The following is a 26,561-nucleotide window of genomic DNA, read 5'->3' as shown; positions in this document are numbered from 1 at the left end:
TTTTATTTATTTATACAAGATCCAGGGTACAGACCAGACGCGTGGGAGGGGAGAGGATTCAGCAGAGACAGAGTGGGGAACAGAACAGGCAGACTGACGAAGTACACTGCTGAGGGGAGCAGCAGGGTCGACAGGAGAGGTCTGCCGCACCATGTGGGACCCTCGCTGACCGGCCGGGATCAAACCAGCACTGCAGAGGCTGCGGACAGATTCACAGCGCTGCACTCAACTGCCTGCGCCACCAGGGGAGACCCACAAATGCCATCTTCTCACCATGTCCTCTGTGCTTATGTGGAGAGATCTCTGGTGTCCCCTTACTCTTTAAAAGGAATACCAGTCCTAGCAGATTAGGGTCCTATCTAATGACTTCACTTAGCCTTTATTCCCTCCATAGAGGCCCCACTTCTAAATACAGTCTTACATTTGGGGTTAAGACTTAAAAATGAATTTGGGGAGGGACACATTTGAGGAAGCAGGCTTCATCAGTCAAATGTTTTTACCATTTTCCAAATATGATAAAACTACAAAAAGATTAAGTTTGTTTTGTTACTTAATAACAATTTACTAACACTTCAAGCATGAACTTACATTTCTTTTTTCAACTCTTTCAAACCTTTTTTGACATCTTTCATGATTCTTGCCTCACTTGGCACTTTACCCAGATACTGTTCTTAAAATTTTGTATCAGATATTTTATTTGATTATGTATTATTTCTGTCCCAGAAGGCATTGAGATTGAAAAAAAAAAATGTAGAGCTGTTAGTAGCTCATTTATTCTGTAATGAATACCCTGTTTTCCCTTCCTTCTGCTTTCTTATCTTTCTGCTATATTTGATCTTAATTCCTAAAAAAAACTAGCTATATTTGAGAAAATGCTGGGAATCCTAGGATAGCAAAAGTAATACTGTTCCGAAGTAGCACTATTGATATAATTGGGAAGCAAATTTGCAAATGAAACAATAAAAACACAAAAGTTTTCAAGTGTGTAAATTGAAAACTTAAATCATTTTTTGTAATCCCTATAGAATGCCAACATATATGTATTTGAAAACACATATATCTTCAAAAACGTAAGTATCGACATCTGAAAATACAATCAGATGAGCTTTTCCTGCCTAATAATTTCTAAGGTGCTGGAATTTCAAATGGCACAGACACCAATCTCTTCTGATACCTAGAACCTAACTGAGCAGAAAAAAATGTGCTGTCACTAACAAATGTGCTGTCGCTAACAGATGATGGTCTCTGTCTCCTTCATCTTCCTTAGTGGTCTACCACAATCAATTCATCATCAGCTGCCTCACTTCATTGTTTCTGTTCAAAGATTTTTCTAAAAGAGAATATAACATGCTATGGGGGGAAAATGGCTGGGATGTATGTTACACAGTGTTTTTTAGACTATAATAATCTTTTAGCACTTCTGATTTTCTATATTTACATTCAAATGAGCATGCATGTCTCAGTTTAGCAAGCAAAACTGACTTTATAAAGAGGAAACTGACGAGGAATTATCTTATTGAAATAAAAATTCCCTCCACCCTTATTTTGATAACTTATGTTTATATATCCACTCCCATTTAAAGTGAGGCAAGGTCTTATTTCCATATTTTGTTATTTTCCCATTTGTATTTGATTCCTTATTTAGAAAATCAACATTTTTCCACTGAAAAAAGAAAAATTACTCTCTGATCCAGAAGAGGGGACAAAACTTATTTGTAACATACAGTTAGGTCATTTAAAAGTGAAATCTAAATACAAAAAAGTTGAGAGGGGAAAAACCATTTAAAACAGAACTGCTTAACTTTACACACAGGGGTAACTCAGAGCCACATATGTTAACATAAGGAAAAAGAAGAAACCACACAAAAAACAATTATAAAATGATCTCTTAATTTTTAATTTCTTAAAAAGCATGTTCACAGCACACTCTAAGAATGCCAGACAGCAATGGTTTGCTGTTCTTTGTCAAACAGAGTATGTCAGAAAACAAAACAAAAAAGTTTTAAATAGCTAATGGTTTTTAAAATTAGTTGTCTGAAATTCCGGTCATCTAAATCTTTGTTTCAGAGTAGTAAACATTTCAGAAATGTAATGATTATCCATCGATCCAAAATCACACTTCTCTGAAATGCAGCTAGAAGTTATAAAACAGAAACAAAAATAAATATTTTTTAGAAATAAAGTATTTGGCATTTTAAAATAATGTTAAAGGAGAAGTCTTTAAGTGTAAATAACATTCAGATTTTACTTTCTATTTATTACCAGAGAGAAATTCTGAGTCTTTAGTGGTTCCAATCAGACTTCACTAAGATTGCTGTAGTTCATAATGAATTTCAATCCTAACAAAGCCAAGGTAATTTTCCAGCTGTGCTTGCTTTAAGAAGTGGCAGCCAGTCAGTATTAAAAATTACCAAAAGTGAGCCCAGATAGTTCAAATTAGTTGGTTAATTTGGCATTTGGGTTCTTTTGTACATACTTCTCATCATTTGATTTTACTTTCTAGCTTTAAATCACTTGCTACATTTCTCTTAAAATCAATCAATAACTGTATAGTTTGCAATGTAAACTGACTTCATTAAAACATGTGAAACATGGTTAAATTTTATATTCTGCCATTCAGGTAATTTACATTCTCATAGTAAATGCAGAACAGCTGCACTATGAATGACAATCGTAACCATTTCACTAAATGTGGAAAAGCTGAAAAGTGAAATTTTACAAAATTGAAAAGTTAAGTTCTTAGAATCTCTTCAGAAATCTATGATGTCTTTTCTTGGATGTCAGTATGGAAAAGTAAAATTTAGTTGCTATTAATAATGTACCAATAAAATGTACTTTGCTTATATCTATTTCTATCAGCCATTCTGAAAACACATTTCCATTTATAACACCTACTAAAAGAATAAATTTTCCTTTAGAATCATGGGTACAAACTGGAAAAAAGAAGTGAGAAAGGCCGATTTAGGTAATGTTGCAATAAATAAAATGTAATAAAAGCCTCCCTTACAAATTAAACACATCTGTCCTTTTCCTTCCATATGTGGAAATGTTATCTAAATTTTAAAAATTCTCATACCATGAATCCTGTAAAATCAGGTCTATTTCAGCTAGGTAACCTGAAGCTGTGAAAGAATTATATTATCCTGTTCATAAGAGGAGAGGTAGTGACATTTTATTCTCTCAATACCGAGCTAAAAATTCCACACATCTGGCATATGGATTACAAGGGGGAAAAAAAAGCACAGAAGCACCATTGTATACTCCTCAGGTTTTGGTATTTCAAGTCACCCATAACTTCATTTGTCATTGACAGCTGACAATCACCACTGTGTTAACATTAAAAGAAAGCAATGGCTATGGCTGTTATTCATCAGATAAGACTGGTGGACCATCATCTTTCAAAAATGAAGCAGCTTTCCTTCCATTCTTCTGAACATGATCTTCATTCATTTTCTCCAAAGCTTCTATCTATAAAATTAATAAATTGAACTCATTGGTCAAAACTCATTTCACTAAAACCATAGTTTAAATTGAGTCAGTATTTTTACTCTCTTAAAAAGAGGTCATTTCTAATGATGTTGGCCTTGAATGAAAGCATATATACACACATATATTCATTCACACACGTGTATGTCTTTTACTTGCCTATGTTACCCAGGCCAGCGTCTTTATGAAGCTAGCAGCTAGAATCAGATATGTCTAACTGTGTACACTACAAAGTTTTCAGGGAAGAGGAAAAAGGAAATTCCAAGGTTGATTCAATAATAACAGCTGCTTACTGAATGGCTGCACTGAGTTAGAGACTGGTCTTAGCATGTTCCCATTACTTTTCTATCTGCAAGGCCTAGCACTGCTAGGTCAAATTCAAGTCATTCTGGGGAGTTCTGGAACAGACCTTGTAATCATTCTCTGCGTCCGGAATAATTAGCTGCTCTTTCTCGTTTTCGCTTTTATTCAATTTTAAGCGATCTTTTCTAGAAGGAGATTTTTAAATGGTTTTCGAGATCCATACTGTGATGAGTGGGTATTTCTAAGAATGATCACTTCTAATTTTGTTTAGTTAAAGGCAGGGTCCATGCTTTTTGTATCACTCAGAATGTTTACCAGTCAACTTTCTGATTTATAAAGTAGAGGAAAGAGAAGTATACTGCAAATGTGTTATTTTGTCCATCTTAACCCGTGAACTACTTGAAGTATTTTGCTGTATCTTTATGCTATGATTTAAGCCTGGGAAAAACAAAAACAACATCTCAAGAAAAGTAAACTCTCTAACTTTGTTTTTAAGAGGATATCTACTTTATCCAGTTATCTACTGCCATCAAGATGAAAGATGGACAAAACTACTTACCTCAGCTAAGAAATCAGCTTCATTATCGGCTGAGATATTTAAGCCTGAAACAGCATTAAAGAGTTCTCGTTCATTGAGGGCTTCCTTTACACCTCCTTTCTGGAAAAACTAGTAAAGAAATACAAGATCAGCAAGAGGTATTATACCAAGCTTCTAATAGAAACAAAAAAAATGGAATAGCATAAGAAAGACACCTCTGAATTGTTTTCATAATTTTAAAACCCACTTCAACGTTTAACTCTGCTCAGGTTCAACTTGCTTTTTGTCCTCTCGCATATGTCTTTGGTATCTTCTGGATTTGGCCACACTGCACTTCCCAAAGCTATAAATATTAGTGGCAAATAAAGTTGCTTGCCATTGTTTTAAATGTGTAAACTGAAACATTCTGTTAAATCCTAAGAATTAACATTTTCTAGGAGGCTCAATGTTATTTCCAATATGAGTTTATTCTAGTATCTATAAAGGTAATTCTATCAGCTGGTAACAATTAATTTCCTTTTGTAATAGCAAACAAATGGGACTCAACTCTGTGATTACCGAGCTTTACTTTCCCTAATCTCTTTACTTTGCCTCACAGAAACAGTGATCAGACCATAAGATTATCTTGTTTAATGGGTAAAAATGTCATTAAACACACAGAATTAACACATGCCAGCTTCTCTTTAAGATCTGGACTTGTGTTAAATGTCTACTTGACTGCTCAAATATCTGGAGCCAAAAAAAAAAATCTAAATGGAAATTTAATTCAATAGAGCAAATATGAGGCACGCAAAATCAAATTCTAGCTGACAATGAAGACTCACAAATTGACTTTGTATTTTTATCTAAAAAACAGCCAGTAGTCAAATGCTTCCTTCAATTTGGTAAGCTTCAATATGGTAAGCTTATTTACCTTAGGAGTGAGAAAAATATTTCAATCTGTTATATTCCACAAAAAAGCACATATTCCTTTATACACCTACCTGTGAGACATTCCTGCAGTCACGGAACAAGAACTCCAGGCCATGAGGATGGGTTGGTTCTACAGACTGACTGACATCGATCAACCAGACCTGTTTAAATATGGAGCACACAGCAACGTTTTTATGTTTGAATTTAATCAAGTTACTTAATCTGAACATAAACAAAATGTACTCCTCACCTTCCCAGCATGCCACAACATGTTATATTCACTTAGGTCAGCATGTACAAGTGTACATTCATTGTATAACTGTTGCATCAACTGTGAAGAGGCAAGGCAGACATTTAGGAAAAAAGGAGCAATTCTTATATATCTACACAACTTTAATCTTGAAGTCTAGCCATATTTTCCAGAAAAACAAAACTAGGTTAAAGAACTTACTTCTTCTTTGTATAGTATAGTATAGTATAGGATTGGGCTCTTTTTTTCCTAAGGGAAGGTGAAGGAGCAGTGTGACAATGGGGACTTCCTTGTCCATGTGACAGCAACAAGAATAGGAAGCCAAGGGAAAGGCCTGGATTCCCACATGCAAAAGAGAGCAGCTATGTTAGGGTCACTAACCAAGGGGCCTAGGTAAGCCATAAAAGGGTAAGGTAAAAAGTACTTCCTGGGGCCTCCCCTGGTGGCACAGCAGTTGAGTGCTGGGCTGCGAGGCTGCCTGCAGCCTCTGCAGCGCCGGTTCATTCCCTGGCCGCCGGCAAGAGTCCCACAAAAAAAAAAAAAAAAAAAAAGAAAAGAAAAAGTATTTTCTGCCAGATATCCTGGGAAAGAGATATTTTTATAAATTAAGTGGCAGTACATATTCATTATTGGTTTATTATATATTCATGATACTCTAGCTTTATAGCAGAGTGCATTTGTCTCTCAGTTCTAAATAAAGTCAAATAGGGAAGGTACATTACTACCTTCATCTCTTCCCCAGCCACCCCACTGCCAAAAGACATCAGAAAGTATTTTCCTATTGGAGGCAGAGAAAGTTGGATTGTCTCCCTAGCTGTAGTTTTAAAAATTAATTTGGAGAACACGTTCATATTCACATCAGCTGCTACATGCCATGAGTGATCCATGCAGAGGCTATGTAAGAAGCATACGTGTCTCTGCAGTTCAATTAATACAACAGAGAAAAATAAATAATACTGAGGCATAAGAACAATATTGAGAGCATTTTCCTAGGCTAGAGGATCTAAGATCAAGCACTATTGCTGTCAGTAGCATAAATAGCTTCTTCAAGATTCCTGACACGTTTCCCAACAATGAAATCTGCTCACTTCCTACCATCTTGGGTTTTCATCAGCACTATCTTATGAGACCAAATCTGCTTCCTTCTAATTTCCCAAAAGAAAAAGTATTTTCTTAGCTGTTTTAACTCTTACATTCAAGAAAAAAATAAAATAAACTGGCATTCTATCTACTAAATGTAATGTCAAATTTTATTTAAATTTTATGAATATAAGCTTCAGGCTTTTTTTTTTTTTTTTTTAATAGAGGCATGTTTTATTTGTTTGTTTTGTTTATACAAGCACTGGGTACAGTCAGAAGCGCGGGAGGGTGAGAGAATTCACCAGAGCCAGAGCGGGGAGCAGAGCAGGCAGAAGGACCGAAGTACACTGCTGAGGGGAGCAATGGGCGGCAGGAGAGGTCTGCGCGCCATGTGGGACCCTCCTCTGGTGGCCGGGGAGCAGCCGGGGATTGAACCGGCGCTGCAGAGGCCGCTGGCAGCTTTGCAACCCAGCGCTCAACTGCTGCGCCACCGGGGAGGCCCTAAGCTTCAGGCTTTTATGTCACTAATGCTAACAGTTGAGTCCTCACTTGCTATACGTCTTTGATTTTTTCTAAAACCATTCAAGACACCTACATATTGAGATAAAGACAACCCCTCAATGTTAACATTCTTTGACAAATATTAGTTTGCATTTGCTGTATGGGCTTAAAATAGTATTATTTTAGGAAATATTTTTAAAATTTAAAAGTCCATGTATGAATGGTTTGAGAAGGCACAACTTACGTGAAGAGTCTGATAGTAGGCGTCTGTCATTTCCTCACTACTGAGCTTCACTTCTTTTAATTTAGGGGCGGGAACTTGATCATGGCCAATGAAAGACATAACTAAAATGTGTTTCTTGAGCAAAACAACTGTTGGACAAGGAATTCCAGCTCTCTGCATTCTATACAGAAAGAGATGATTAAGAATGTAAAGGTCAGAAGAGAGTATTTCATTTATTCAACAATTATAGCTAACAAGGGCTTGCAATGAGGTGGTACTCTGCTCTAACCCGGAAGGGTGGGAATGCAGAGACAGTGAGACACGCCTCTGCTCTCTTGGAGTCCGTGGACTAGTGGAAATGATGGACAAGTGAGGAGATGATTACAGTGCAGTGTGGAACATGCACTGGTAGAGGTGGGGTAGGAGCTATGGCAAAACACAGCATCGAGGAAGACTTGTTAGAAGAAAGGGTGAACAGGAACTAGCTAGATGAAGAATGTGTGGGGGAAGTGCTGATCAGAGGCTGGAAGCGGCTTGTGGAAATGCATGGTGGCTTTAAAGAACACTGTTAATTTGGAGAGTGTATATAAATCAATGATGGAACTTGAGTAGGTGGAAGAGAAATGTGGTTGAGGTTACAGAGAAGGGCAGAATCCTATCACAAAAGGATTTTGCAATTTACACTAAAGACTATGGGAACGGTTGAAGAATTTTTAAAAAGGGAGGGATGAGATCTCATTAGTACAGAAAAGAAGTTATAGGGCGCCAAGATATCTCAGGAAATTATCATATAATACTTAGCAGTCCCATTAACTAGAATAATTTTGCAACTAATAAACATGGATAATTATTTTTTAAAACAAACATCTTTAGAAAAAAACTAAAATTTTCAAAGGATAAAGACAACAAAGGGTTTTTTTAATGAGAAAGATTACTCAATTACTTGGTTGATAAAACAAATTCTTTGATAAAAAATAAACTGCTTAGAGAATTGAGAAACAAGTCTAATAAATGCAAAACACAACTGGACTGGTAAGACCCTGTCCACACCAAGCTAACAATCAGATGAATAAACATTTTCTGAAACAAAAGAGAAATTACTTGAGTCTAATTGAAAATTGGAAAAAAGATATTATGTATATTATATACACATATTATATTATATATTATATATACATATATGTAGCTATTATATATATGTAGATATTGTATATATGTAGCTGTATTATAAAATGTCTTCAAAAATTATTTAATATCCCTCAAATTTTACTGACAAAAGAAAAAAGAAAATGGCCTTTTCATCCTAAAAGTATGAATTCAGGCTAGGTGAAATGCATGAAATGTTTTATGATAGAAAGCCTCATAAAACACTAGAATTATAAGGCCTTTTATAATTTATAAATAAATATAATAGAAAGATTTATTTTTTTGCCTGGCCTACTACAAAAAGGGAATCACCCAACATGACTTCTAGCACAATGATTTCTTTTACCTTGTGAGATTGTGCATTTCTTTTTCTGCCCACATGCGGATGATCTTACGTGGATTTAGTTTACTGAAGCGATCTTTAAACCTGAAATCATCTTTAATATATTTGTCACGATTCTTAAACTCATTAAGGGTTGTTTTAAATACCTTGATGGCACATTCTGGAGGTATTACTTTACTATCTTCCTTTTCATCCTCCATGCTAAGTGGAAGAAAGAAAATTAAGTTAATGTAAGAGGCCAGGTCACAAAACAATTTCAAAATAAAGATCCTATGACATGAAAGTAGTTCTATACCTTTTCTGAGAATATTAAGACTTGTTTTTTTAAAAAAATTCTTTAATTTTTGGACTAAATAAAATTTTAGGTTTTTTCTTTTTTTTAAATAAAACATAGTTTCAAATAAATTATCAATCAGTTTTCAACAATCCATAAGCAATCTTTGCTGAATGACTATGCAATCAAGCATGAAGAACAATGAAGACATATGCACTGTAAAATAGGATAGAATCTACCTGGGATGGTTCAGAACAAAATTCAACAAAAGCAAAAAAAATAGAACAGTTGTTTAAAAAAGTCTCTCGATCCTAGCAGATAGTCCAACTGATCCTATGTAATTCCCTTGTCTTCATAACTGCTTTCTCCCCCCACCCCAGAAATTTCATTTAGCTTCCTAGCTTTAAACATCATCTACATATAGATTAACTCCCGTATTTCTATCATCAGTTCTAACTTTCTCCATTATCTTCAGGACCATTTATCTGATCCCTACTTGATATCACTTGAATGTCTAGCAGGTATCTCAAATTTGACATATCCAAAACAAAATTTTTAACAACTGCTCCCTAATTCCCCTTCCCCCAGCTCTTGTCTCAAGATGATACCACTCAGCTGCTCCAGCTGAGAATCTATCCTCTCACATCCCATATCCAATCCAACAGCACACACTGTTCACTCTTACCTTCAAAACAAATAGCAACGGTCTCCTAGTCTTCATTTTTACTGCCACATTCTTACTCAAAACCACTGTCATCTCTCCTTTAAACTACCACAATAATTTTTAACTGAGCTTATTGCTTCTTCTCTTTCCCTTTTATCATTCATTTTCCACATAACAGTCTGAATAATATTTTGAAAATCAAATCAGTTTTGGTTCCAACTGCACTTAAATAAGGAGTGACTCCTTACCCTGGATTAAAAGTTTCTCACCAAATCTAGCCACTGCTAACTTCTCCAATCTCCTTGCTCTCTATATGCTTCAGGCAGGCTGGCTTTCTTATGGTCTCTCAAAGACACCAAGTTTGTGCCTGCTAATGCCTATAATACAGGCCATTTGCACTTGCTGTTCTCTGGGCTCAAATGTTCTTCCACCTGATCTTTGATACTATATCCTTAGATGAGTCATTCCAATCTTAGTTTAAACAGCACATCATCAAAGAAAACTTCCCTGTGCTACTAATAAAAAGTAGTCAACCAATCACTATATCACCATATTTTAACTATTTGGATAGCCTATATCTGATATTTTTAATTATTGTCATCTTGGAAGGAAGATGAGGTGGAGAGAAAGTGCATTCTATGAGCAGGGACTTTCCTTCCTCCATTCATTGCTGTATAACCAGCACCTAAAAGAATACCCAGTACATGGTAGCTGCATAAATACTTGATGAATATATGAATTCACTTCAGGGAGACAAATTAGAGATTCTATACAAGGAAGAAATTCACAATTATATAAAAATATACAGAATTCTTGGATTTTGAGAACTTCCTGTCACTGGAATAGTTTGACCATAAATTAGATGAAGTCCTATCAAAAATGTTGGATAGATTTCTTATTTGGATGGTCTCCAGGATAGTTTGTAAGATTCATCTCCGTTAGGGGCCTCCCAGGTGGCGCAGCGGTTGAGCGCCGGGTTGCGAAGCTGCCCGCAGCCTCTGCAGTGCCAGTTCGATCCCTGGCCGTTGGGCGAGGGTCCCACATGGCGCGCAGACCTCTCCTGCTGCGCCCGCTGCTCCCCTCAGCAGTGTACTTCATCAGTCTGCATGTTCTCGTCTCCGCTCTGGCTCTGGTGAATTCTCGCACCCTCCCACGCTTCTGACTGTACCCAGTGCTTGTGTAAATAAATAAATGAATCTTTAAAAAAAAAAATTTCATCTCCTTTAAAAAGTCCTTATATCTTTGAAAGACATCCCCTGCTCATGGATTGGAAGAATAAACATTATTAAAATGGCCATCCTACCAAAAGCAATATACAGATTCAATGCTATTCCAATCAAAATTTCAATGTCATTCTTCAAAGAAATAGAACAATTATTGATGAAATTCATATGGAATCACAAAAAAACCCAAATAGCCAAAGCTCTCCTGAAAAAAAAAAAAAAAAAAGAAGGGAATGGAGGCATCACACTCCCAGGCTTCAAACTATACTACAAAGCCATAATCATCAAAATTGCATGGTATTGGAACAAGAACAGACACACAGACCAATGGAATCGAATAGAAAATCCAGAAATAAACCCACAGATTTATGGTCAACTAATCTTTGACAAAGGAGCAAAGACTATGCATTGGAGCAAAGAAAGTTTGTTCAATAAATGGTGCTGGGAAAACTGGGTCGCTACATGCAAAAGAATGAAGCTTGACCACTACCTCACAACATACACAAAAATCAACTCAAAATGGATTAAAGAACTAGTCATAAGACCTGAAACCATAAAATACATAGAAGGAAATATAGGCGAAACACTACGTGATATGCACATCAAAGACATCTTTACAGACACATCACCCCAAGCAGTGATAGTGAAGGCAAAGATAAACAGCTGGGACTACATCAAATTAAAGAGCTTCTGCACAGCAAAAGAGACAATAACAAAAACAAAGAGAAACCCCACCAACTGGGAGAACATTTTTGCACACAACACTAATGATAAAGGACTGATCACAAAAATCTGCAAAGAGCTGACGAGACTCAACAAAAACAAAGAAAATAATCCAGTCAAAAAATGAGCAGAAGAGCTAAAAAGAAACTTCTCTGAAGAGGAAATGCAAATGGCCAACAGGCATATGAAAAAATGTTCAACATCACTTGTAATCAGGGAAATGCAAATCAAAACTACCATGAGATACCATCTTACACCAGTGAGAATGGCACATATTAAAAAAACTAGCAACAACAAATGTTGGCGAGGGTGTGGAGAAAAAGGAACTCTCCTACACTGTTGGTGGGAGTGCAAACTGGTCCAACCATTATGGAGAGCTGTGTGGAGATTTCTGGACCTACTAAACATAGAGCTTCCATATGATCCAGCAATTCCACTCCTAAGTATTTACCCAAAGGACACAGAAACATCAATTCCAAAGAGCACCTGCACCCCTATGTTTATAGCAGCATTATTTACAATAGCTAAGCTTTGGAAACAACCCAAATGCCCAAAAATAGATGACTGGATCAAGAAGATGTGGTACTTATATACCATGAAATATTACTCAGCGTTCAAAAAAGATAAACACATGCCATTTGCAGCAACATGGATGGCGCTGGAAGGGATCATGCTCAGCGAAATAAGCCAGAAAGAAAAAGAAAAATACCGGATAGTCTCACTCATAGCAGGAATCTAGAAAACTTAAATAAGGGACCAGGAAAATGAATAACTATAAGAAAGTGAAAATCAAAATCAACAAAAAACTATGAACCAGAGACACTCTATGGGGGGTGGGGGGTGGGGAGGGGAGGGATTGGGGTCAAAATAAGGGGGTTGCAATAGTATGGGGAATATAAAAATAAAATTTATTTAAACAAAAAAAAGTCCTTATTTCTTAGTAAATTACATATATCCCTCTGCCTGGCTTTTAATGTCCTCCTTACCAATTTGCTATTTGCTTATACAGCTGTCTTTCCTATCACCTCTAAACAGACCTTCTAATCTCCCCACTGTCAAATCTCCTCACCACTCCATTTCAATTCTCCCATTCTCACCCTTTTACTATTTTTTTTTAAGGATTAAACATTATAAACTAAAAGTTCTCTTTGATTAGCACCGCAGGTAGTTTCATTCCACATTCCACCTCTCCACAGGCAATCACTATCATGAATAGTATCTCTCATCTTTTAAAACGGACACATACATAAGTATCCACATATATAAACATCTATTAAAAAATTAATTTCATGACTTTAAAATTTAAATGGATGCTATACATTATTTATTCTATAACTTAGCTTTTGTACTCAATAAATAGCTTAGTATTTTTACTTATTTTTAAAATTCAGATTTAGGGATTGCAATGATTTTGTTCTGTTCTCTATCCCATACAATCCTATCTCATACAAGGTTGCACTTAGATAACTATACACTCTATTATATAATTATCTTTATTGAACATAATGGTTTTTGTTGTAATGTTATTCTCCTGGCTATCACATAAGCTCTTTGAAAATAACAAACATGCCTTATACTTTCTTCCCTGAAAAATCTAGTACAAGTTACTATTCAAATAATTGTTTATTACTCAGCTAATGTTAGAGCGCTAAAAACCAGAACAATCTTGTGGTAGGCAGACTCCTAAGAAAGTCCCCAAAATCCCAGCCTCCTGTTAAACTAATCTAGTATAATCTCCTCCCTTGAGTGTGTAATTAGCAATTTACTTGATTAGCCTACATGATATGGCAAAGGTGATGGCGTAACCACTCCCATGATTACACATTCTATTATGTAACACTCAGTCTTAGCAGATGTGAGAGATATTCTCCTGTGAGCTTTGAATAAGTGAACTGTGACATGAAGGGAATGTAAAAGGGCTATGTGACCAGGACCTGCTAGGGCCTCTAGAAGCTGAGTGCAAGCCAGGGTTGACAAACAACAACAAAGTAGAGACATCAATCCTATGGGTGCAAGGAATTGAACTGTGCCAGGGAAGAGGACTGGGAGCTCCAGAAAGGAACATAGTCCAGTCAATAGCCAGATTGCAGTCCTATGAGCTCCTGAGCAGAAAGTCCAGTTTAACCATGTTTGTATGTCTTTCTTTTTTTTTTTTAAGATTTATTTATTTATACAAGCACTGGGTACAGTCAGAAGCGCAGGAGGGTGAGTGAATTCACCAGAGCCAGAGTGGGGAACAGAACAGGCAGAAGGACTGAAGTACACTGCTGAGGGGAGCAGTGGGCGGCAGGAAAGGTCTGTGCGCCATGTGGGACTCTCGCTGGCGGCCAGGGATCGAACTGGTGCTGCAGAGGCTGAGGGCAGCTTTGCAGCCCAGCACTCAACCGCTGTGCCACCAGGGAGGCCCATGTGTCTGTACTTCTTACCAACAGAAACTATAGGATTATAAATGGATATTGTTTAATTTGTGGTAACCTGTTACATAGTAGAGAAAACTAACATAAACCTATCAGCTCTCTAGCTTTGCTAACTCATAAATGCCAAAGTATAGATTAGATACTAAGTCCAACAGAAGAAAAAAGAGATCATTCATATATCAATATATCATTAGCTATAACAGAAAATGGACAAAGGATAAAAAAGGCAATGGACAATAAAAAGAAATACAAGTGGCTGATATACTTGCGGGGGAAAAAAAAAGTTACAACCTTAATCATAATTAAATAAATACAGCAAAATATCAAACGGTTACTTTTCATCTTTTATACTGATAATTACTATCAAATTTGGCAATACTTAGCTCTGATGAGGATGAGGGGAACAGTGTCATACTGCTAGTGGGAGCTAAATTAGGTAACCTTCTGAGAAGGCAATCTGCCAAAATCTACTAACATTTGGAATATACTCAACATACAGATTTGACTAGCCAGAGGGAAAATGGCATTTGCCTTACCATTAAAGGAAAAACACAAGTTCAAGATTTTTTGGCTTTTGGCACAACACACAAGAAAAAAATATTTTAAATTTTCAGTAAAAAAATTTTTAAAAACTGCTTGCTATATAGCTAGCTCAGAGGCGAAACAGGGAGTAAAATCTGGTATTTTCCATCATTGAGGCCAAACACTATTTAACAAAATGGGGAGAAGTACATATAGTCTTTTGCCCCAACAATTTCAATGTTAGAAATTTAGCTTACACATATATTTGCAAAGCACACCAAGGTATAAATACAAAGATACTCCTTTATAATCATACAATGGAATTGTACTACTATAAAAATGCAGTGACACAAACCAGTAATACAAAGATCCTAACTAAAAAACTAAGTTCCTGAATGTGGAGTACAATTTCTTCTCTATAAACAAAGTAAGGAACATGTACATAAAAATTTCTGGAACACTAAACTAAAAACTTAATAGTGCCTACCACTAGAGAAAAGATTTGTGGGGCAAGAACTGGTAAAATAAAGGCTGCTTTTCATTTTAATCCATTCTGTAAAGTTTTAATTTTTATTATGAGTACTCATTATTTAAAAATAATCTGTATTATTACATTTCCCTGGTCTCAGGGAACCCTCAATTGAAACTTGGAAAGAGGGCAGGAATGCTTACTAACAGATATAATAGCAGATATAATCAAATATGATCTTATTTATCCCCACAAATGTCCCATGAGGTGAGGGGTCAGTTTTCAAACTGGTTTACAGCTTGATGATACAGATACAGATAAAACAGCTTGAAAAATGCTGAGCTTTTTAATCTTAGCATTTGTTTTTATCCTTTTAATTTTGGAACTTGACAGTATAATTCAATATATGTTTATAAATGTATGTCTTATCTAGAAAGAAGGACTAGTTAAATAAAGCCAAGAAAACCAAAGGCAAAGTTCAAATTCTCAGTGGTTCCTTATGGATTCTAATAAGATTTTTTATTATTGTTATTATTATTATTGGGTTTTTTAATAAAGGGTTAGGAGGATCCTTTATTTTTCCTTTGAAATATAGAAGCAATTTATTCAATTTTGAAAAGTGATGTTTTTAAGTTTAAAAAAAAACTTAATTTTGTGTAGTGGGAAGGAGTTAAAATTTTGTTGACAAAAAATAGTATATTTTATTCATTTACCTCCCGCCATATGCATGAAAGACAACAGATTCCTTTCCTGTACTAATACAGCCAGTGATTGTCTCCAACATTCCAGAGTTGATCATTTTATACATAAGTAAACGTGTCTTAGGATCAACTGCTTTTTCCTGCAAAAGATAAGGTGCTATAAGTATAAATATGACCTTTAATCATGAAACATTTTCTGAGCTATTCTAACATTTAAAATAAATACATACTTTAAAAAAATTATTAAATTTACCTAGATGTATATATTACAGGTTCTTCAAAATATCATGTCAAGATACAATTCATCCTATCACTATAACTTTTTGAAAGTGAATAGCTGAAAGAACCATAAAGATAGATACTAGCTTAGTCAAAACCTTACTTTATCTCCAAAATTTAAATACCTTAGAGTTACTTATCATTTGTTAAGAATTATTCTCCAGATATTGGCCATGATTCATTAATATAAAGCACGAGACTACTAAATTGTCTTTTAATTAATGTCAATAATTTAATAGTAAATTTTTTTTAAATCTTGCAACATTGATATTCAATGTAAACTATACAGTCTGAATTAATAAGGACCACTAAAATGTTACCTTTGACAGTAAGTGATAAATAACCATTATATTAAATCTGAAAAGTCAACTAGAAAGCTACTTGGGTTTTAGTTACATCTTTGATTTGAAAGGTCAATCGCATAGAAACAAACCAAATATGAAGTTTGTTTTGTCATTTTCTCCCAGCATGAAGTTTTCTAATATGAATCCATTAAAGAAAAAAAATTTAAAAATACTTACTGCAGTAGAATGTTCCTTTTTTTCATGGAGGCGGGCGCTTCGACGTTCTTCTGAGTAGGCGTGTTGTTTTAAAGCATTGAAAACATGGTTTGATAGTTTTAAATCCATCCCAATTCCATCTCCTACTTGAAACCCAGGTGCAAACTGCCAAAAAAAAGAGGAATTAGAATTTAAATACTTTAAAATGGGACAGTAAAAACAAACCAAAATAAGAACAGTCTTTACTTGGAACAGTTTTCCTACCCAATAGATGATTGTGCTATGAAAGCAGAGGTAAAATATAGGTATAACAGAGAAAATAAATTTACTCACTGATAAACCCAAAAGAAAGGGGAAAACAATACTATTTAAGAGAAGCATTCTTATGAACAGAAAACAGCCAATCACATATAAAAATTTAAGGTCTTTGAGCATGGTTTGTACCTTGCTTTTACATCAAAGAGCACATTAATATTTGAAGGTAACCCCAAATCTAACCAAAAGGAATACACTTTCCTAATCATTTCTGAGCAGGTTAGCATAGCAAGGTATGTCTACACCATTACAATTGTGTTCTAGAGCTGCGTGTTCAATACATATGTGGACAATTAAATAAAACAGAAAAATCTGATTCCTCAGTCATACCACCCAAATTTCAAGTGCTCAGTTGTCAAATATGGCTACTATATGATACAGAACATCTGTATTATCATAGAAAGTCCTACTGATCTAGAATATTTCTAGAATTTAATGTTTACTTAGCAAGTGTTACGCTCTGAAGACTAAATGTTTTATATTAACCACAGTATTTATGAAAGAGGAAGAATGCTATTTTTAAAAAATTACATTCTGTTTCTGTTTTTGCAGGGGTAGATCAGATACAAGACAAAAAAATTCAGTAAGTATGACAGGGTATATAATAGAGAGTATTTCCCTTTCCCATAGCTATCCCTCAGTCACCATGCCTGTTTGTTGGCAGGAGTACCACTTTATGGAAAATAATATGCTGAAAAATAAATGCTACTTTCCTAAGAATGATTTCTTAATTTTAAAATCAGTGTAAAGCAAATGTTATAGAATTTTACTCTGAGGTACATTAATCCATTAGCGACTGAGTTTCCACGGCATTGCTATATTGGCATCTAAAACATGTTTAGAAAGGACAAGAAATATTTTTAGAAATTTAAGATACTGTATTAGGAAACCTATATTTTTAACTTATTCTAATAAATCTGATTCAGATATAATACTTTCTGGAACTCACATTTTCCATTCTGGCTGTATTCTTTCTCCCACATACTACTTCATCATGTTTGGTGGTGATGTCTTTTCCTTTTCCAATAAAACCCTTTTTTGGAGTAGGAACTGGTTTTGCTAAAAGTGATTAAGACAAGTATGTAAAAATAGCAAGGACTAAACTGCTATATTCAACACTGCTAACAAAGATACCTGTATCTAACAGTCAGTTACCAAATGAGATAACATATATAAATATACAAGAAATTACTAGAAAACTAACTCTTTCCATAACCCCATCCTTCCTCTTCCCCACCCCCCGAAAATAAAAACACTGATACCTGGTATATAGGGGTCATCACAGGTATCCTGCCAGTCAACCTCATCTTCAGAGCTATCACTGTCTTCATAAGGATGTACTTTTCGGTAATTTTCAAAGGAAATGGAAACTTAAAAGGCAAAAACAGTTGAAGATTTATTTAAAACACATCATAAGCATTTTCTACCACCCAATGGAGTTGTCACAATAAGGTCATGGTACCTTTGCTATCTCCATTGAATTTTTTTTCTTCACGCCTAAGCTGTGCATCATATTCTCTGTCAAATTCCATCTGTAGCATCTGAGCCAGCATTAGGTCACTGGAAGTGTCAATGTTTTCTCCAGTAATAAATGGTCCTTCAGCAACACTATTCAAAATAAGGCAATATAAACTAATACAATGTGCTTGTATAAACAGATGTTATGGGTTAAGAGCTGGATGTACCTTTTCAGTGTTAAAATTGTACTGAAGAAACAATGAGAGAGAACTTTACCAAACCATCCACCCTTTCTTGGTCAGCTGCCCTCTGACCAGTGGTAGCCACTGTGAGAGCACCAACTATAATTAAGAGAATTAAAAGGAAAAGCTAACGGGCCTACACTAAAATCTAAACTGGAACCAGAATTCATTTGTTCTGTGTTCTGACCAAAGGAGAGATAACATATATTGAAAAAGGAAAATTTGATCAAAACTGTGCCCTATTTCATTATTTGTTAATTTGAAAATAGTGAAAACTAGTCATAGAATTAGGACTAAAACTCACTATCAGAGGTCTCCCAGCACAGAGTTATTTCTACTGCATTGCTTATCTAACTCTGTTTCTTAATCACCTGTCATGATAAACACTAATGAAATCCTTGAATTTTGTTAATAATAAGCTGCTAGATAAAACAGTTACTTACGCAACTTCAGGGAAAGCAGCAGCTTCTTCTTCTAACTGTAATTCTTTAGCCAACTGTTCACTCATTACATCAGCCAGAGAACAGGATATTGTATTTTGAGGGGTAGCCCATGGACACTATAAAAAAAGAGGGGGGTTACCACTGAATTCATAATGATGAAATTATTATGTCATCATTGTATTCAAAATTGCCATAAAAATAGACACAGATCAATGAAAAAAGGAAGGGGTCAAAGGGGTATAAGGGATCGCGGCAGGGGAAAAAAGGATAAAGATACAGCTTTATTGTCCACCATATATTTTTTGGGGGAAAAAGGTTTAAAAAAACGATAAGTAAAATAAAAAGAATTAAAATAATTAAACCAACCCAAAATGAATGATCACTCATTTGCAGAAATTTTCTTTTTTTATATTATTTTTACATCATTGTTCATTATTAAACATGCAGACATTTTCTTTTTTTTAGAAGTTTTTTTTTTCCCCAAATATTTATTTATTTATGCAAGCACTGGGTACAGTCAGAGGCGCGGGAGGGGAGGGTGAGAGAATTCACCAGAACGGAGAGTAGAACAGGCAGAATGACGAAATACACTGCTGAGGGGAGCAGCGGGCGGCAGGAGAGGTCTGCACGCCATGTGGGACCCTCGCCAGGTGATAGAACTGGCGCTGCAGAGGCTGCGGGCAGCTTCGCAACCCAGCGCTCAAACGCTGAGCCACCAGAGGCCCGCAGACATTTTCTTAAAAGTCAAAAATGGCCCAGCTCAAATCTAATCAAAGATAAATGTAGACTAAAACAGCCATATATACTCTCTAATTAGGTGTGTCTTTTTAGTTGAGGGGAGGCACCAGGCTATTACAGCATCATTCCATTAGCCAATGAGGTTATATAAAACCCCTTATTCTGAGTCCATGCTCCCAAGCAACCTTCTGCTTATAATTTGGCTTCCAGGTAGATTCTTATAGGAACAGACTGTATCAACTAGCACAATTTAAAGCCCAATTAGGAGTTATAGCTCATTCTAATTTCAGCAGCAAGTCTTCTAACTATAAAAAGTGTGTCTGCCCCTCTCAAGTCATCTTAGAATATGCCAAAACAAAAACAGTAACAAACAACAAAAACTGTATTTAGATTGTTGAAACAATACATTTATAGCAAAGTAATATTCTGTGAGTTGGCCTTCCTTGGTGACATCACTATCTAAGCCCTCTGAAATATGTTTTTTCTACAATTCCTTATTTTGAGGGGGCAAATGTAACTTAGCAGCAAATGATTACACTTATAATCTAGTTATTAAGACCACTCATACTAACTTAGACATGCAAATATTTCTTGAATTTGCCCAGACAGAACAAGTTCTCTAGTCCCCCCAACAGAGATTCTACTCAAGGTATCAGCCTTCCATCTACAGGCTACATGAAGAGCTCTCTAACTTTTTTTGTTTTCTAGTCCTGCTTGTTTCCATTTTCCACAAGATATCACAATGGTTTTCCTAAAATGTAGATTTAATTATTTCCATTTCCTTACTAAAAGCTTTTATTGTTTCCCAGTGTGTTTAGGACAAAAACCAAATTCACTCCTTAACTACTACTGAGTTACTGCGTTTCTAATTTAGAATAAAGCTTGTGGTGATACCCAACTTAGCAACAAAAATTGTTTAATCACGCTTAAGCCAGGATAGGCCCTCTAGTTGGCCTTCTGACCTGTTGGTGTGACTTCCACACAACTGTGCAACTGACCCTGTTCAGGTTCCAGAGCATGGAGGTTCAAGAATTTCCTTGGCTTAGGCTGTTAGGGTACAGCAATTATGGGTGGTAAATGATAACTATATTTATGCCTAAATGAATGAGAATCCAGTTCATACAGGCTTACCCTGAGTCTGGTAAGAGGCACCCAGACTCAATAAGTGACATCTTGCTGAATTGTTTGGCTTTATATTGCTAGACCTGGAGAGAACAGGTAGACTTTCTCAAGGTCTGGTGTGACTTCATTCACTCAAATCTTATCAGCAGTTGAGCACTCTCCTGGTAAGGATTTTGAGGTTTGGAATCTTTAAGTTCTTTAAAATCTGGAGAATATAGCTAATCATTTGACCATATGACTTCTATCTGTATCCTCCAGGTGGAAGATGGAATGCTGCCACTTAACCTAGAAATGCCTGGCCTGGTCAGTTTCAAAGTCCAGTTCTAAAAGGCAATGACAGTATTCTCTAATTCAGTACTTTTAATCACCTTTTGCAAAGACTAACAGTATCATAACAGACATTAGAATGCTATGTTTAAGTCACTAAATACAGATAATACATGGATTGGCTAAATACAGATAACTTACATGGATTAATTGTCACACAAGTAATTGCAATATCATCCTATTTTATAGATTTAGAAACTGAGACAGTTTTTTTAATCCAAAATAACACTGTAGGTGGAAGTGCCACGATTTGAGATAAGGCAGTAGAAATTAAGAGTCTGCACTCAGCATTTTGCTATACTACTTTCCTAATTACCTTATCCTTAATCAGTATAGCAAAGCGCTATATTGCCTTTGGTGTAAAATCCAAATTTCTCAACAAGAAATGGCCTTCACAACTTGACCTAATTATTTTCCTACTCTCAACTCCCACCCATCCTATGCTCTGGCAACACTAATTATATGTTAAATATGGCATATTTACGCCTTCACACCGGGTCTTCTCTATGGTTCCCCCCCCTTCTCTATTTCCCCTAAATAAATGTCACCCTCTTCATAAGATTGTCTCATTTTCAAATTTAGGTCCTTTCCTTTTGTTCCTATAGCCTGTGTAAGCACAGTGCAGGACAGACTACTGTATTAGTTAATGCATCAACCACAGAACAGAATAAACCAATTGAAGGGTGAGGTCTTAACATTCTTAAGAGCCCAGCCTAGATCTTCAAACATAAACAGCCAATCAAAACATTTACTAAATAGGACATGTGCCAAAAGGAAACACTGTAGATATTTCTGGAACTTTCAGGATGTCTCTAGGTTGTAGAGGTCCAAAGCTTTTTTTTTAATCTCTACTATTCTAAAGCCCTTTTCCATCTTGAAGTTTGCTCCTTTGCCACCCAATTCTGAAGCTTCTAGTCTTTTGCTAATAGTCAAATAATTCTGCCAAGGTGTTTAAATATTAACTGACAATTTCTTGGAAAAGGCAAAATTGATGATGTAATTGAGTTATTTTGAGACAGAGATTTACTTGCTCCCACAGGAGACAGAATCAGAAAAGGAACCACAGCTGGTAGAGATTGCAGATCATGCCAAGATACTCTAATTGCCTACACCTACTGATACTGTGCCTTGAAAACTTAAAGCTTTAGAGCTATAGTTCCTGATACCGCTGCTGACTAGTTTAGCTGGGCCACCTCACATTGAGGAAACTGACTTCCAAAAGGTTACCTTTAAGGATACCTTAAAATCAAATCTAAACTCTTTAAACCAATAGTCAAACGCCCTCCATGAAATTTTTTTAGGCTGTGTGGAGGACAGCTGCAGAGCAGGGACAGACAGTGGTCCTCCATTGGCCCAAGGGGTTCACCACCCCAAGGTGAGCTTAGAGAATTTTCTGGGGGCTCTTTAATGAATGCATACCATGTGATGTACATATGGAAATCCTGTGTCATCATCTTTCAATTCCTCAATAAACCATATACTCTGTGAATTGAGAAACTTTGCTAAATATTAAAGTAATAACAATAATAAATGTAAAGAGATGGGGGGAGCCCGCCATAATCTTGCTCTATCCAAGCTATCTGATGTCATTTCCTACTATTCCCATGAACAACATAAACTCCCCATTATATTAAGATCTGATCCAGCTTAATCCTTTCCAGCTACTCTGTTTAAAATGTTATCTATCAAGTCCACAACCAGTTCCTTGATTCTTTCTTTACTATTTACGGAAGAGCCCTAAGACCCACCTGGTTTTCTTCTCTGGGAAATTATCACCACTGAACTCTGCTCCTTGGGGGTCTTCATTACCACCACATTTTCCCACACTTGGCTGGCTGCAGATTGAAGGGAATCATCCCTCTTTCCTCTTACCTTCTAGAAATACCACCCTAGGTGCCCATCCCGCTTTAAAAAAAAAAAAAAGTTTTACTACAATTAGGAGGAAAAAAATCAACTAAAATAAAAAACAACAGATATAAAGTGGATGCTTAGTTACAAAAATTCAGTCCTCAAATTGAAGCAAGTCGAAAGAACCATAATCCACAGGAATGTCTCTTTTCTACTCAAGCAGATATAATCTAGGCAGGGAGAAATTAAAAAAAAAAGCAGAACAAATATATACATATATACACATACATATATATTATATATATATACATATATATATTAAAAAAACCACTTTTTTGTGGCAGACAATTAGGTCTGCCATATCATGACAAGGGTCTGTGGAAAACATGATCTGGGGCTATAGACCATCATTAACCTATTTAAAAAAAAAATACAACTTTTAATTCTGAAGTAATTTTAGATTTGCAGGAAAACTGCAAAATTAGGAAAGAGTTAGGAAAAAGTACTACAAAGTTAGGAAAGAGTACTACAGACCTAACTCCCCCTGTATTAGTATTGTACATTTGTCGTAATTAATGGAAGAATATTTATACATTATTATTAAGTAAAGACCATATTTTATTCAGATTCTAGAGTTTCCCTTAATGTCCTTTCTCTATTCCAGGACCCATTTTAGTCATCTCATGTCTCCTTAGGCTTCTCTTGGCTTGAGTTCCTCAGCCTCTCCTTGTTTTCGATAACCTTGACAGCTTTCAGAAACACCACTAAACTCTCTTTTCAAATGAGTGACCACTTCCTCACCTTTGCCTACAGTTTGCCAATCTTTCCTTCTTGGAATAGCTCCTAAAATTCTTGTCCATAATAGCATTTTATGACAATCCTGGGGATGGGAACAAGTTACTTTCAAAGTGTCTGTAAGGTCAAATTATTTTCATAATAGTACTAAGGCACTGTCTTTTCTCATTTTCTCCCTCGGGTGGAGTGGAGTTTTCCAAAGTTTATAATGAAGACACTATGACAGCACTCTAATGGCTATAGACTGTGGGCTTGTGTTTTTCAGAATTTTCAAAAATAGAATATAAATATGCATATTTATTTTTATTTTATATATTTTTTACATCATTTTTCATTTTTGCACAATGTGTGCATTTTCATCTTGGTTATACTCGTTATACAACACCCCCCCCCATGTGTCTGGTTTATAGTTGCTTGTTGATTTTGATTTTTACTTTATTATAAGTAGTCTTTTTCCTGGTCTCTTATTTAGATTTTCTAAATTCCTGCTATGAGTGAGACCATCCAGTACTTTTCTTTTTCTTTCTGGCTTATTTCACTGAGCATGATCCCTTCCAGCTCCATCCATGTTGCTGCAAATTGCATGAGTTTATCTTTTTTGATTGCATTTAGAAATTAACCCAGTTCTCAGTTATGCTGTGTTCTTATTAGTGTGTTCTTATTACTCATTTTCAAATATACCTACTATAATGTACAGATCTGTGAGGATGAATTTTCTTCAAATACTTCAACCAACACATATTGCAACAGGTTGAAAGAAAAAGAGGAGAATCCAGCTGTCTTCTATTATGACATATTAAACAAATTACAAAAATGCAAAATAGTACTATTCTCTTCAATTGTTTGAGAAAAATAGTGATTTTTAAGATATAAACATGTTACTTAAACATAACTTTAAAATCACTTAATATCTTTTAAATTTATGAAATGACAGATACCACTAGATATAACCAACAGAATTAGAAATTGTTTAGGGTCCTTGATTTTTAAGAGTATAAAAAGGTCTTGATCAAAAAGTTTTAGAATCACAGCATTTAACAGTCTTCCATTTTCAAGGCCTTCCTCAAATCTTTACCCCCTTCTATAATCATTTCAGTCTTCCAAGAGGTTAGAGAAGGAAAGGATTAAGTGATACTTGCAGTTTTTTTCCAAATTGTTTTGCCTGCTAAAACACTGTCTTCCCAATAGGACATTAATAAACCCCCGGGTGATTTTTTTGTGGCTGTTGAACGATGAAAATGAAATTTATAGTTCTGAGGAAGTAACATCAAATATTTTATTGCTGAATTAGTTTTGAAAGTGAAATTTGTTGAGGTTAGGATGTATTTGAGATTTCTGCCTGCCTTTATGGATAATTACCTGGGGGAATTTAACATGCAAAGTATGTATTTATTAGTGTCTGTCTATATACTGATTTTGTTCTTTTATGCCTGCTGATCACTTGGCCTTGTAAACAAGACCTTAATAGACAGACACACACACAAACAATAGCAAGTGTATAACTACACTTGCCAGTAGCATAGCTTTCTTCCTTCAGTTGCATGAGAACTTTTATCAAATTAATTTTCCTTTATAATATAGCTAATTAACTCTTTTTTTTTTCCTGTTCACAACTAGCACTCTTTAAGTGGAACAAAAATTTTCGCTAACAATGTTAGGAAGTAAAGAACATTTATGTAGCTTTAAAATTTGGATTTCTTCACGACCTTAATTTGAGGAACACAAACTCTCAAAGGAAGCACTCTTGCTTGCAAGCAAACCCTCAATAAAGTGGCAATCTTTTATTCTTCCAATGAGATTATGAAACGGAGCAGCCTGAAAACCAGAAACCAATGTGACATGAATGTAAGAGTGGGCCATTACAAAAAAAGTTTCAATGTTAAAACGCAAGCAGGTGATGAGAATTCCTAATTGTTTTACAATATGTAGAACACAACTGAATATAGATCTGGGGGAGGGAGAGTGTGACTGGGTTTATCTTTTAATATTTCGAAAACAAGAAATTGCCCAGTCAGGATAACCACACTTGTCAAATTAGGCAACGGCTTCCTAACCACAGCCCTATCATGCTGTTTATTATTCAGCTGACTCACTGGGATGAAAAACAAGATCATGCTTGCCAGCATTTCTAAGCAAGTCCTGCCCAGATACTCGCTACGGCCTCTGGAAAACAAGGGGCAGAACCAGACATGGGGCCTCTGGCAGCCCCGGTCACCCTCCCCGTCTCTGCCACTCCCACCCGACCGCCCGCCCCCCATTTCTGAGTTCGCTGGGCTCCTGCCTAGAACTTCCCAAGTCACCAGCGGAGCCGTTTCGGCGCCTGTCACCCCCTCCGAGCCCCCCGAGAGAACCAGTCCAGGCAGATGCGTCAGCTCCGACAGCCACTCACCTTGTTGGCACCCCAGGCCGCCGCTGGCCCGGGCTCAGGAGACGCTACTCCGACTAGATCCATGTAAGGAAAGAAGTGCGCGACGAGAACAGAGCAGAGAGGTGGCACAACCGCGAAGCAGCCTTAGCAGAGGAGACAGGCGGCGGGGCAGGGGCGGCGGGCTTGCTGGTGTTGAAGTTGAGATGACAGATGGCGGCGGCGACGCCGGCGGTGGCCGCGTCCGGAACTAGAACTCGCCTCTTCCGCCCTCTTGGGGGCGGGGCGGAGACTGTCGCTTTTGATTGGCCGCTCTGTCCAGGCAGTCATCACGTTCCCCCGCCCCTGGGGGCT

General features: G+C 36.2%; 1 protein-coding gene across 2 annotated transcripts; it reads right to left on the bottom strand.

The window, feature by feature from the left end:
- Positions 1 to 3,153: 3,153 nt before the first annotated feature.
- On the bottom strand, positions 3,154 to 26,294 carry RIOK3 (RIO kinase 3; the record flags this gene model as incomplete). 2 transcript variants are annotated; one of them, XM_084252303.1, is made up of 13 exons in its annotated part: positions 3,154 to 3,468; positions 4,349 to 4,456; positions 5,311 to 5,400; positions 5,490 to 5,570; positions 7,315 to 7,474; positions 8,786 to 8,983; positions 15,788 to 15,915; positions 16,576 to 16,719; positions 17,819 to 17,928; positions 18,132 to 18,239; positions 18,332 to 18,477; positions 19,013 to 19,128; positions 26,232 to 26,294. In XM_084252303.1, the coding sequence occupies 13 exons, from the start codon at positions 26,292 to 26,294 to the stop codon at positions 3,364 to 3,366; spliced, it is 1,557 nt and encodes a 518-aa protein (XP_084108429.1). In that variant the 3' UTR covers positions 3,154 to 3,363. The 2 variants fall into 2 exon arrangements, with proteins under 2 accessions (XP_084108429.1, XP_084108430.1); XM_084252304.1 differs by having other exon boundaries at positions 18,332 to 18,429.
- Between the last annotated feature and the right edge of the window lie 267 nt (positions 26,295 to 26,561).

Source organism: Talpa europaea (genome assembly GCF_964194135.1).
Source record: "Talpa europaea genome assembly, chromosome: 13".
Taxonomy (NCBI): Eukaryota; Metazoa; Chordata; class Mammalia; order Eulipotyphla; family Talpidae; genus Talpa; species Talpa europaea.
This window is presented reverse-complemented; position numbering and strand designations above follow the sequence as displayed.